Below are 12,768 nucleotides of genomic sequence, written 5' to 3' on the forward strand. Positions count from 1 at the left end.
AATACACCTCTTTACCCTGGCAGGTTTTGTACTTATTGTATTTTTAATCTGTCTTTTAATTCTGATTCTGCTTTTAAATGTTTGTCCTTGTCGGTGAAAACAGATAAGTAGATGCCCGTGTCAAATGATGGCAACAGTAATGTCCGATTCACTTAGAAGAATTCAGTTTCCTTTGGGAGTAACAGAAACATGCACAACCCTGCACTCCTCCAATTCCTCCAGCAGCGCAGAGGAGGCTGGAGTTGAAATGCTAAGCCAGATTCAGAGGGGCTGTAAGGCAGGCGGTGGGCCAGCCAGCAGGGCCTGTGAACCAATCTGCTGCCCACTGAAGAAAGAAGGCCTGTGCCAGCCAGGGCTGCTGGGGAAGAGTCTCCAGCTTTGCAGTGGGTGAATCAAGCCAAGAGGGGAAAGCAGCAGTTGGGGGTGTGCTTGGTCTGGGGGCAGGAAAGGAGAAGTCCCTGCAAAGACCCTCTTCCTGTCCTTCCTTCTCAGATACACAGAACACTTGCAATTCCAACATGAAAGTGTTGAATTCTTTAAAGCAATTTAACAGGATGCAGCTTTTTCACTTTTTTAAATACTTGATGCTCATATAATAAATGACCCTCTTGACTGCCCAACTTGTGGGAATCGCTCCCTCTCTACTCCCATAAGGAGACCAGCCTGGTGAAGCTCCCCCACCCAGGCAGATCTGGAGGGTTCACCAGGAGAGGAAAACCAGAGGTGCTGTTCTGGAGAAGACTCGGTAAAGTCTCTCTCTCAAAAGCAGGCATTCTGGATCCCGAAATCAAAGTCCTGGCAGGTCCCTTCCCTCCAACGGAGACAGATCAAGCCCTTTGTGTAAATAAAGTCCCCGGCTGAGCTCCAGAAGAGCCTCTTTAGGCCACTGCCATAGGCTAGGTTGGTCACTTGTCTTTTGAGAAAGCTTCCAGAGAGGGAGCCAGCCGTGTGAGGAGTTGGGAAGATGCAATGAAGACTTCGTTCCCTGAGATGGTCAGCTCCCATTTCCAGCAGGCAACCAGGGACCACAAGTTTCTGTGACAGGGTCCTCGTAGTTCCTGCACTCCCACAAGCACAGCCATGGGACAGCCAAGACAGCCTGCCACATCTGGCACCTGATCCCCTGGTGAGCAGAAGGCCTCCTTAAAGTAGGGGAGGCTGGTGGGCAACCACAGATCGCAGTCAAACATGGAGGTGCCCATGTCCTCCAAGACCCCCTCCAGGCTATCTTCCAGAAGGTAGCCACCTGGGCTCATAAGCTCCAGAGTGCTAGAAGGGCAGGCATGGGGAATCCATCCAGCCTCAGGGCTGAACAAAGACAGGGGGAGGGGTGCTCTTTGGGCTGACCAATACCAAAGGCCCGGAAGGCAGAGGAATCCGCATCGGAAAGGAGGAGGTCGCCCAGGGGCGGGGAGAGGGAAGGGGGTGACATCAGCCTCCAGCTGGGCTCTGACCGGCTGCAGGTCAGGGCACTGGGCATCGAGCTGCCCTCAGAAGGGTCCTCCTAGCCTAAAGCAGCCTGGAGAAGAGGCCCTGGCTGCATCTCCCCCTGGAAGCCACGGAGCGTGTTGGCCACCAGCACCAGGTGACGGAGGTTGGGCTCAACGGAGCTTGGAGACTGAAAGGCTGAAGAGGGCGCTGCTGCAGCAGGTTGGGCTTCCTCCTCTTCGGTCCACTTTTGCTTCATGGCTTTCAGCAGCCGCTTTCTGGAAAGGAGCAGAAGGGAAGCCCTCAGAGGTGGCGGCCCCAGGCAGGGGGTCCGGTGGACCAGCTCGGCCCTGGGCCGGTCCTGCCAAGGAGGACGGAGAGCGGGCAGAGCCGCGACTTCAGGGGCCTCTCCAGGGCTGCAGAAGCGCGGACCCTCCCCCAAGAGAACCAGCCAGGCTGCTTGCTTCCGGGGCTTCGCTCCCTCCGCTCCTTGCTTGGCCACGCAGGGAGGCCGGGCGAGGCGAGCGGCTGCGACCCTCCCTGGCCGCCTCATCTCCATGACGGAGCTTCTGGAGCGGGACCGAGCAAGCGCTTCCTTCCTGGCGTCCCTCCGGCTCCGTGGCGCCGCCGGCCCGAAAGGAGAAGCGCGCAGGCGGGGAAGTCCCCTCCTGGGCGGGCGAGCGGTGAGGGGGCCTCCCCGCCGGAGGAGCCCACGGGCCGCGCGATCCCCGCGCCCCGCCTTCAATCACCTACCCGGGTGCTCGGAGGCCAATGAGCGAGCTCTGGAAGCCGGCGCGTAGAGCCAATCGCGACCAATGGGAGCGCTCGCACGAACGCCTCATCTCCATGCAGCGGGCGGGCGCAAGGAAAGGAAGCGGGCCTGACCGAACAAACCGAGGCCACGCCCCGTATGCTCATTGGCTAGGCAGGGGAGCGGGTCCGGAACCTGCCCGGTAGGAGGCGCTGCCGCGGAGCAAGGGCGACCCCCAGAGGCGGCGCTCGCAGGCGTCTGAAGACGGGCCAGTTGCGAGCCTGGAGGCGGCGAGAGGGGCCGGCGGATCCCCGGCGCAGGACGGAGAACTTCGGAAGAAGAGTCAGGGGAAGTTTCAAAAGCACGCCCACTTTTTGAAATATTTGGTCAACTGAAGGCAGTGAAGACACCTAAAGCTCGTGCCTTTTTTCCTCATCACAACAACCCTGTGAGGTGGGCTGGCCAAGAGAGCAGGACCGGCCCAGAATCAAGGCCAAAAGGGAGGATTAGAACTCACATCTCCCCCTTTCCAGTCCAGCACGTTCATCGCTGCACCAAACTGGCTGTTGTGTTATAGGATCTAATCATGGCTTATGCAAGAAATCATAGTCATGACTATTTTTAATTGAATCTTAGCTCAATCTCCTATTTTACTATTCATGAAATCCTGGTTTTTCATGTTTCCCTTCATGAAAAGCAGCTGAGTTATTGCCCCAGACCTCCAGTGTGGCCACTAAATGCCCATCCGTGTTCATTCCCTTGACATTTCTTTGTCCCGTGCAGGTGCAAAAAACGGCCAGGCAGGGTGCAGCCCCCCCCCCCAAAGCAGACCTGATCTGTAATCCCTCTTTAGGGCCACCAGGAGGGAACAAGAACCCCTCTTTTGCCTTTTAACCACAACACAAAGAATGAAGGGTTCAGCACAAGAAATTACGGAAAATTCCTTCCAAGGCAGTTCTTCGTTAGGTCCCAGGAATCACATTACCATCCAAATAGTTTAGCATTTATTTCAATAGCTGCTTACGCTTTTTGTGCTTTCAAGTTGCACAGAACTTTGCAAGCATCAACATGAATTAAGATTTCTCAGCAACACAGGAGGAAGGTTAACATTAACCTGGGGAAATTCAGTTCCTTGTCATCCAACCTTTTACTACTTCTGATGGGTTTGTTGATAGCTGGATACCTCATTGTCCAGGTGGCCTCTGCATCCCACCTCCTCTCTACTGACAGAAGGGGCGTGGCTGCTGCCTTCAACTTAGAACAGAATCATAGAGTTGGAAGGGAGTTTTTGAGGTCTTCTAATTCAATCTCCTGCTCCAGCAGGAGACCTAAATCATCTGTTCTATAGTTCTACCATCTGTTCAAGCGCCAGGGCTTTCCTCAGTATAGCAAAATTCTTGGCTGCCCAAAGAGCCCTTTCTGCCATGGGAAGGAAGCTGCAGACCACCGGCCCAGAGCCCACCCAGCTATGTTTGGATTCAGGGGCACCTTGGCGTACAGGGACTGTGCGCAGCCGGGGGGGTCTGCTGCCCTCCTGGACTTTCTGTGAGAACGGAGTCATTCAGTAGCACAAGGGGCGGGGGGGGGGGGTATGCATCTGAAGCAGCGATTTCCAGCCTTCTGAGGAGGGGAGGGTGTCATTCCTTGGAATAATGCCTGGAGAGGTAGACATTTTTCCCATTGTACTCAGATGTGGTCAGGCACTTGAGAAAGAAGTGCCCCAGGTCATGCTTTGAGATGACTCGGGAACCACTCGAAGTGTTCACAGTGACGGTGTAGTCGCCGGTGAGGGGCTGGTCACCTGCAGAAGGAAGAACACCCATTGCTAGAAGCTGCATGCAAAGTCCAACGGGGTCAGCCAGGCAGCCCTAACACCTGGCTCAGCCCCAGCTGGCTTCTTCCTGGTTTCTGGAATAAACCACAATGGTAGTTCTATCACACAACTCAATGGAAACCAATCCAGTCATGGGGTGGCATTTACCTTGGGACAAGCAGACCCAGCTCACTCTTAGTTTAGCACTGGAAATGGGGCACATTTCTACCTTAGCGGGTTTCTGGGTTACTCCACTGGTAGAAAATGGTTGTTGTTGGGGTTTTGTTTTTTTTTGCATGATTTTGCTGACTACCTCCACAGTCACAAACTCTTCCTGCACCCAGACTGACCCACTGCTTGCTGGCCACTGTTCCCCCACTACCCAGATCTCTGCCCAAGACACACCTGCAATGTGGGGTGGCATGACGTAGACACAGTCCAGGCCTGACTCCTTCAGGATCTGCTGCATCCGGATGTGGTCTTCGGTCACTGGCTGCATTTTGGCAGGAACCTTGTCCAGATCCCACATCAGGAAAGCTACAAGAACACCACCACCCCCGAGAAAAAACCCTGATTGCAGAAGGTTGTCTTCCCTTCTGGGGGGCAGCCCAGGCAGAGTCAACTCAGCTCCCCTGTTTGCGGGGAGAGGAGGAGAGCACTCAAGGGCCTTGGGAACCTCAACACCTCAAGATGAATGGTGAGAAGGAAAGGGCGGTGGAGACCAAGGAAGGCAGCCCCCCCACGGGAATCCGAGGCAGCTCTGCACACCCCATGGGCCCCCGTGAGTCCCCGCCCCCTATTTGGTCTAGAGAAGAGCAGAGGTGGGGCCAGCACCCCACTGACATTCATTCCCTCCCAACCTCCAACTGCCTGGCCAGTGGAACCATCCCTCCATGCTCTTGACTCCCAGAGACCCCCAAGGCAGTTCTTCTCCCCAAGGAAAGCCGGGCCAACAGACAGGTGGCAAGGGGGGGGGGGTTCTGACCCCTCGCTCAGTGGGAGATCCTGTCCAGGAGGCAGGAGGATGTGACCTCCGGGCTTTCCACGGGGCACCTACCTGAGAGGCAGACCACCACTTTGCTGATGCCATAGGACTTCATGGCGGCCACAATGTTCCGCGTGCCTTCAGACATCATGGTGGTGGGACCTGAGAGGAGGAGAAAGAAACGCACCTGAGCCAAAAGTCTCAGGACAGGGAGAGGCTGGGGAGGAAGTACAACTGCTCCTACTGAGGTCATTGCGGGTGCCCAAGATGATGATCACGGCGTCCTGCCCCCTCACTGCTCGATCAACGTCTGCCGGGTTCAGCACATCTCCCACCACCACTTGTGCTGGCTGGAGCTCAGGGGGCAGCCGGACAGGATCCCGTACCAGCACTGTCACCTGGTAGCCTGGCAAGGGGGAAGAGAAAGCAGCTGGTCAAGGCAGGGCTGGGATTCTACCGGTTCGGGTGGATTGGGCAAACTGGATGTTAAATTTGCATCTGGCTTGCCGAACTGTTATTTGAACTGACCGGCTGGCCCCGCCCACCCCACCCCTCCCAGGAGTCCATTTTTGATGCAGGTAAGTGCAGGGCCCACGTGGAGTTTTTTGGGGGGGTGGGGGGGAAACAGGCCTTCCAGAAGTCTGGAAACGGGCCTGTTTCCGGCTTCCAGAGGGCCTCCAGAGCCTGGGGGAGGCCGTTTTTGCCTTCCCAGAGGCCCGACAGAAGCTTCCAGACCCTTGGGAAGGAGAAAAATGGCCCTCCCTGAAGTACCTGTGGGCCACGTCCACCATGGCCACACCCACCCAGCAACTGGGCAGCGAACAAACTGCTGGGATCTTTGAATCCCACCCCTGGGTCAAGGCATCCTCCCCTCAAGCTCTTGAAGGGAGCAGCAAAGGAAGCCTCGGAATGGCTCTGCCGGAATGGCTTGGCGATGAGGGGGGGCTTCAGAGGAGGAATTTCTGCCCCCACCCTCCTGGCAAGCGCTCTCGCCTGTCCTCCTGCTCCTGCCACCTCTACGGACAAAAGGGAGGAAGGAGAAGATTTCGGTGCCCGATTTTCCCTGTCCCAGTCCTCTTGCTGCAACACTTTATGTTCCGTTTAACATCTAATTGTCTCCTCGGGTTGTTCAGCAATAAATGCTTTATATTTCTTCTTGGGTTATTCACAACCTAACAAATAAGCTACAGAGGAAATGCTAAACCTTTTAGCCTGGCATAATTTTTGTATTACAATTTTTTGTGTGGTAAAACATTCTTTTTTAGATCATTCTCCTCTTAAAGCCTTCTTCAACCACACCAGTCTTCTTTAGGGACTATTTTATATGTCCTACCAGTGAAGGACATTTTATGCCACTTACTAACCTTAAATGGACTGTTCCCACTAATTCCCTTGTGGTGGAGTTTTTCCTTTGAACATTAACCTGCTTTGGGCAATTCTGGCACCCCCCCCCCCCGGCCTCTGTGCCAAGTCTGGAAGCATAGGACCAACCCCCTGTAGGCAGCTTAGCCCCACTTAAATGTAGTCTCCTCTCCAGGGGATTGAAGCTTCCTTGACTTTCCCCTTTCGTGGCGTCTTCACAAGGAAGAGGACAGTTGAAACCTTCTAACTCAGAAGAAGCCCAAGGGCTGGGCCTAACCCTACAATCCCCCAACTCTCACCACCTGGGTTGACCTGTCCAGAGCCCCCCCAGCCCCTCCACAGTTATGGCTGCAATGGAGGAGCCCTGGGGACCCCTTTTCTCAGGGGACATCCTTATCCAAAACATCCATTGCAGCAAGCTTTGCCCCAACCCCTCTCCTGCCTTGTCTTGCAAAAGGGGAACACCAGCAATAGGTCCCCTTTGTCTTGGCTGGAAGAAAAGGGGGGAGGCAGAACAGCCTCCAGGATTAGCTCAACTCCCAAAGAAGCCATAAGGTCCCTGCAGGGCTGGCCCCATGCTCTCCTCCTTATCAGGGCACAGCACAGGGCAACAGAGCTGCGGGGAACGCCAGGCGACTTCTGATAGAGTCCCAAGCGCCTAGCCAGTCCCGCCACTTCAGCCTGCCAAGCCCACTGGAACAAGACCAGGCCTGCTTCTGGGTTCAGGGCTGCTAAACCAAGCCCTGCTGTGGGTTTGGGAATACTTTGTGCTGGGCGTCTGGGGAAGCTCCCATAACTTTGCCATTTCCCGAAACCACACTATGGCTTATGGTCTCGGTGGTAGCACCAGCACCATGGGATAGCTTGCGGGTGCTGCGCCAACCGGGGAAAGGCACCCTTGATCCGGAACCCTTGAATCTCGACCAACCCCGCTTCGCAAACAAACACCACACCGCAGCCCCCGGGTGCAAGGAACTCGCCCCCTTCCGCAATTGTCAGCCGTTGCGGCGCTTCTCCGGGGAAGCAGCGGGGGCTTCGCGGGTCCCCGTTTCTTCTGCCGCCCAGGCCGACGCCCCCTGCCCTGCCTCACCCGCCTCCAGGGCTTGCGCCAGGGTGGCCAGGCCCGTCATGCCGGTGGCGCCGAAGATGACGATTTTCTTGTAGGCTGCGGCAGCGGAGCCTTCGGGCGCGCAGCTTCCCTCCATCCCGGCCCGTCGCCTTCTCGCCGCTCAGGCCCAGGCCCAAAGCAAGCCCTTCCGCCTGGAGCTCCGCCCGGGGAGGCAGGGCCAGCGGAAGGCGGAGCTTCGCCGCTTCGGTTGCCCGGCTGGACAGATCGCCCGTGACCTCCAGCCAGCGGCTCCAGCCCCGCGGGGTCGCTCGGGGTCGCAGCAGAACGAACAACCGAAGCCCGTCCCCTCCGCCGGCGCGCCTGCCTCCCCTCCCCGCTTCTCGGAAGAGCCGCTCGCCGGCCCTGGGCGCCCGAGGGAAGCGCCCGGGTGGCCGTCTCGAAAGGGGCGGGAGTGGTGCAGGCGGTGGGCAAGCCGCGGGATCCAGTCTGAGCCTCCTCGGTCGAGGGCGCTTCCCTCCCTGAGAATTGCTGCCCGGCCCGGCCCGGGAAAGGGAGAGGAGGAGCCTTACCCGGAGCCCAGCCCGCAGAGAAAAGCTGCACGGCTCCGCCGTGGTTCTTTCGGGCGAGCCGTCCCCGCGCGGCTCTCCGTTCCCTGCCCAAACGCGCGAGCGGGCGGCCCTGGTCAGCCATGCGGGTCCCTCCATCGCGCTTCCTCCGATTTGGCCTGGTCGGCTCCGTTGCCGGCGAGAGCAGCCGGCGCCTCCCTCGCGCCTTCTCATCCCAGCTGCCGGGCGTTGCTCCGGTTCTTTCCGCCACCGCCGCGCAGCCCTTTCTTCCCAGGCAATCTACGCCCAGCGCTCCAACCGGCAGCAGCTGCTCGCGCCGAGAAGCCGGCGAACGGGCGGGCGGGCGGGCGGCGGCCAAGGACGGGCGCAAGGTGACCCGCTTCGCCCCGCCTGCTGCCGCAGACCTGCCCGAGCATCTCTCCGGCAGCACGGGAGCTGCTGAGTGGCGGCAGAAAGGAAGCCCCCCTTGTAGCGGGCGCGGCGGCTGCGGGAGGGGGGCTCTCCGGCATTCGGGGAGGGGCTAAGCGGCGCTCCTGGATTGGCTGCTCGGCCAGGACGGCTATACCGAGACAGGCGTAGCGGCACCGCCGGGCGGCTCTGCTCTGCTCCGGCGCCCGTTGACAAGAGCGCCCGCCAGCAGCATCTCGCCCGGTCGCTGCCGCCGGCCAGGCGGCGGGGAGGGATGAGGCCCCGCAAGTCGCCGGTGCTCAGGTGAGGTTGCCCAGGCGGCGGCTGCGCTCGGGCCTCTGATTACAAGACCAGAACGGGAGGGGGGGGGAGCCGGAGCCGGTTCTCTGGAAGCCTCTCGGGAGGGGAGGGAGCAGGCCGAGAGTCCGGCAGATGGGCCAGCCGTCCCCGCGGCAGACCTATTCTTCAGGGCGGGAGAGGAGCAGAAAGGTCGCTCCTGCAAGCTCATGGAGGCTGCTGAAGGGCTGAGGAGGGGTCTTCTGAACCCTGGGCTGTGTCTGGTCTCATCGGGATAGAAGGAAGTGGTGGGGGTATCATCCAGGCCCTGCTCTCCTCCCTTGCTCAGCCCGTTTTTGCCAAACAAGGCCAGGGACCCAGTTCCTCTCCTTTGGCCTTGCAGCCTTGGGCTCCAGATTCCCAAACATGGCAAGTATTTGGGGTGTCCAGATGGATACGTAAATGATAGGCATCAACAATGGGATGAGAGGACCTCTTGCTCCCCTGCAGGGGATCAGGCGGCTTGCTGGACAGGGGTGGCGCCTTCACCTGCCCTGGGGGCTTGGAGCAGGGGGGCAGGTGCCTTGTGCTCAGCCCCATATGCTGAGTCCCATCAGAGAAGGCATAAGGAATTGCTTCATCCACAATACTCGGCCATCAGCCATTTCCCGGGCCCTGGTGGGCTCACTTGCCTGGCTTCCTTGATGGCCCCATTCTCTGAGTGGCTCTTTGGGATGGCCAGGCACCCCAAGGCTCCTGAAATCTTCTGTGAAAACCCACCTGATGTGGAGAGCCACATTGCCTTAAATATGGGGGAGGGGTTATTCTGTCATACCATGTCGCTGTGGCCTGATGCTGTGAGCCTCCTCGAGGGCTTTTTCACTGGTGCAATTCAGCCACTCTCACCCCCCCACCATTAACCTTTTTAGGATATTCCCTCAGCATAATTTGCCTTTCAGCCCGTCTTCCCAAGCAATAAATAAATATATATTCCATGCCTGATGCTCTACAGAGGGTGACTTTTGTTGGGGGTCGGACTTTGTCCTTCCACCACTCTCTTCCTACATTGACTCAGGTTCCAGCCCCCACCCTCCATAATTTAAGCTGCAGCTGCTTCTGCCCCAGATTTTTTTTTGGGGGGGGGTGGCAGGCACTTCTGATTCCCAATCTTCTGAATGGTCCAGGCAAGTTCCTAGGGGAGAAGAGATAAGTCGTGGCTTCTGCGGGGCTTCTGTATGCAGAAGATTTTGGACACACACACACACACACCTCCAGCTAGTAGGGCAGTCTAGCTGCCTTGAGGGTGTCCAGGTTGCACCCCGAGGGAAAGGGGGGGCTAGTTCAAGCAGATGAGCTGTGCCACCCTCTCATTTGCTCCAGGGGACAGCAAAGGCCTAAGCACCAAATTGCATGCTCTTGCATTGTGTCTTTTCTCAGCCTTGCCTAGCTGGCTACACCGGAGACTGGTTGAAAAGGGGGGCGCATCTGCCAGCCCCCCTACATTCTCACCAGAGAATCACCCAGTTGGTGACATCTCACAGTCTTTGGGGCCAGGTGGAGGCATCGCAAAGCAGGTATGCCCAACAAGTGCTCGCTTTAAAGAGTTGCCATTTTCTGTTTCATTCTTTCTTTGGAATTCTGAACTCAGCATGTAAATGGCTGGCGCAGCTTCAGGGATTCATGTCGCCACTTTATGGGGCTCCCAAGCGAGCAGCAACATGGCAAACGTTGCACCAGTCCAGCTGGATAACCAGGAGGCCCAGCAGCAACTCAGCAATGCCCGATGGGAGGGCACCGACCCCCCCCAGCCACGGCCTTGGGAGGAGGCCACGGCCACCGTCAAGCTGTTCGAATGCTCACGGATCAAGGCCCTGGCGGGTAGGCCTCCCTTCCACCTGGGCTCCTCTTGTTGGGCGGGAAACGAGATGTCCGTGGGGAGGGGCACTAATGGACTGGGGGAGGATGCTTCCCCTCTGGAAGAGGGTTTGTTTCAGAAGGATCTTCCTTAAGGGGGAGGATGGGGGAGGCCAGCAGGTGTGCCTGCCTGGTGCTGAGCCCTGAAATGTGTGTGTGTGGGGGGAGGGAATTGCTGGACCAGGTCCCAGGAATCTCCAGGGGGGCAAGGCTCTGAGAATGAAAGATTTAGCCCCAGGAAGAGTGAGAAGGAAAAGCTGGACAGGGGATCAGGCCCCATTGTGGCTGTCCTCTCTCTGTTTAAACACCACCAGCAAGAAGGGGCTGGGGGGGGGCTGCAGCTGGGGCCCCTTTCCCAGAAGGCCAATGAAAATGTAAAACTCCCTGGGGCTGCAGGATGGCCTTCAGCCCCACCCTCCCCCGAGGACAGCGCTTGGGGGGCAGGGGAGCCTTCTCTACGGGGTGAGAGATCAGCCTAACACCCCCCCCAACACCCAAATGTTGCCAGATGAGCGAGACACAGTGCAGAAGAAGACTTTCACCAAGTGGATCAACTCCCACCTGGGCCAGGTCTCCTGCCGAATCGGCGACCTTTATACCGACCTGAGGGATGGATACCTGCTGACCAAGCTGCTGGAAGTTCTGTCTGGGGAGCAGCTGGTATGGGGGTCTCTCAGCTTCTTCAGTTGCCTCTTAGGGCAGAGGGGCTGGTCACTCCTGTAAAGGGGCTGCACTTTGTGACAGTCGGAGTCACCTCGATTTTTGCTGGGTAACTTCAGGCCTCAGGGCCCAAGGGGGACTGGGCCCCGAAAGGGAAGTCAGTGAAGGGAGGGAGGGGGGAGGGTCTGGCCAGGATGTTCCCTGCCCCACACTTGCTCTCTGCTTGGCTGTGAGGGGCTGTTGAGAAGGATGGTTGGTAAAGGCAGAAGGCAGGGCTGTTTTGTTGTCAATCTCTTAACCAAATTCTGCAACCGGTGGTAAATGCAAGCTAGTTTGCCAACGCTGGAAATATGACCATGTGATTGTGACGTTGAAGATGAGTTCTAAGTAACTCTTTTCTAATCTGTTGCAACTTTGAATGGTCATTAAATGATTGGTCGTAAGTCAAGAACTACCTGTCAGTGTTACCTTTGCTGTGACTTAGAAACATAGAGTATTTTTATTTTATTGCATTTGTGCAATTTTAAAGGTTGCCGTTTTTACTTGTCAATGCTGAATGTGCTTAAACTGTGCCCTGATGGGAGCAGTTATGTTTTGATTGGCTTCCGTGGCAGCCCAAACCCACCCGGGGGAGGATGCGGATCCACTCCCTGGAAAACGTGGACAAAGCCCTGCAGTTTCTGAAGGAGCAGCGAGTCCACCTGGAGAACGTAGGTTCTCATGACATCGTGGACGGCAACCACCGCCTGACTCTGGGCCTCATCTGGACCGTCATCCTGAGATTCCAGGTAGAGGGCAACCCTTCCAGAGGGGGCACCGATGGGGCCGTGCCTGGGCAGCTGGGCCAGTCTGCCTTGTTTCCCTCAGCTCCCCAGAAGCAGGAATAGCTAGAACCGTATTCTGTGCAGGTCACAAAGAGTTTGGGGAAGGAAGGGCAGCCCGGGCAAAAGAAGGGGGGAGCCGGCTGGTTCTAGGGCAGGGCAGGGAAGGCACCTATGGCACCTATGAAAACGGGGCTGGGGAGGGGGCTGAGCGCAGGTGAGCTTTGGCAAACGGAGGACCCCCCCCTCTCCTGCTTCCCCTCCCAGATCCAGGTGATTAAAATTGAGACAGAAGACAGCCGAGAGACGCGCTCGGCCAAGGACGCCCTCTTGCTCTGGTGTCAGATGAAGACGGCAGGGTGAGTGCTGAACAGGGTGCAGGCGGCGCTGACAACCGAGAGGTGACAGTGCTGGGAGCAAAGGCTTGCCCCCCCTTGGAAGGGTCCTCTCCTGCCTGGATCTGCGCAGGCAGCCTGTCAGTGGGCAGGTGGTCCCTGGGGCCTGCAGCTGCCTACTGGCACGGAGGGGAAAGTAAGGTCCCCCTCCCTGTCTTAAACCGCCCTGGTTCAGAAGAGGTTGCTCCTCCTTTTCAGTTACCCCGAGGTTAACATTCAGAACTTCACCACCAGCTGGCGGGACGGGCTGGCCTTCAGCGCTCTCATTCACAAGCACAGGTGAGGGGGTTCCAGGGGGCCTCGTGGCTGGAGGGTTGTTG

At 57.7% G+C, this 12,768-nt stretch overlaps 3 protein-coding genes across 5 annotated transcripts in view; 1 reads left to right on the plus strand and 2 right to left on the minus strand.

Annotated features, from left to right (window-relative positions):
* Positions 1 to 519: 519 nt before the first annotated feature.
* Positions 520 to 2,649, minus strand: SERTAD1 (SERTA domain containing 1). The gene is given in 3 exon segments (XM_087970359.1): positions 520 to 1,337; positions 1,340 to 1,706; positions 1,893 to 2,649. Coding segments are annotated over 3 exon segments (894 nt in total). The 5' UTR covers positions 1,988 to 2,649; the 3' UTR covers positions 520 to 905.
* A 521-nt stretch (positions 2,650 to 3,170) lies between these two features.
* BLVRB (biliverdin reductase B) lies at positions 3,171 to 7,576 on the minus strand. Its single transcript, XM_026687743.2, has 5 exons — positions 7,430 to 7,576; positions 5,222 to 5,383; positions 5,050 to 5,139; positions 4,398 to 4,529; positions 3,171 to 3,980 (listed from the first exon to the last, which is right to left on the minus strand). Exons 1-5 carry the CDS (start codon positions 7,542 to 7,544, stop codon positions 3,817 to 3,819), a joined length of 663 nt encoding a protein of 220 aa, XP_026543528.1. The 5' UTR covers positions 7,545 to 7,576; the 3' UTR covers positions 3,171 to 3,816.
* A 954-nt stretch (positions 7,577 to 8,530) lies between these two features.
* SPTBN4 (spectrin beta, non-erythrocytic 4) overlaps positions 8,531 to 12,768 on the plus strand; it is a 31,498-nt gene continuing 27,260 nt past the window's right edge. The window contains exons 1-6 of one of the 3 annotated variants that reach the window (XR_015750405.1): positions 8,531 to 8,685; positions 10,307 to 10,536; positions 11,081 to 11,232; positions 11,847 to 12,020; positions 12,321 to 12,412; positions 12,647 to 12,727. Coding sequence is in view for 2 of the 3 variants with exons in the window: in XM_087970357.1 (XP_087826483.1) it covers positions 10,314 to 10,536; positions 11,081 to 11,232; positions 11,847 to 12,020; positions 12,321 to 12,412; positions 12,647 to 12,727 (722 nt within the window). In the remaining variant the exon portion in view is untranslated. The remainder of the gene's footprint in view (positions 8,686 to 10,306; positions 10,537 to 11,080; positions 11,233 to 11,846; positions 12,021 to 12,320; positions 12,413 to 12,646; positions 12,728 to 12,768) is intronic. The other 2 variants (XM_087970357.1, XM_026687729.2) reach the window with 2 other exon arrangements.

This window comes from Notechis scutatus, chromosome 8 (assembly GCF_049901735.1).
Source record: "Notechis scutatus isolate UNSWTSFEM ecotype Mainland chromosome 8, rNotScu1.2, whole genome shotgun sequence".
Taxonomy (NCBI): domain Eukaryota; kingdom Metazoa; phylum Chordata; class Lepidosauria; order Squamata; family Elapidae; genus Notechis; species Notechis scutatus.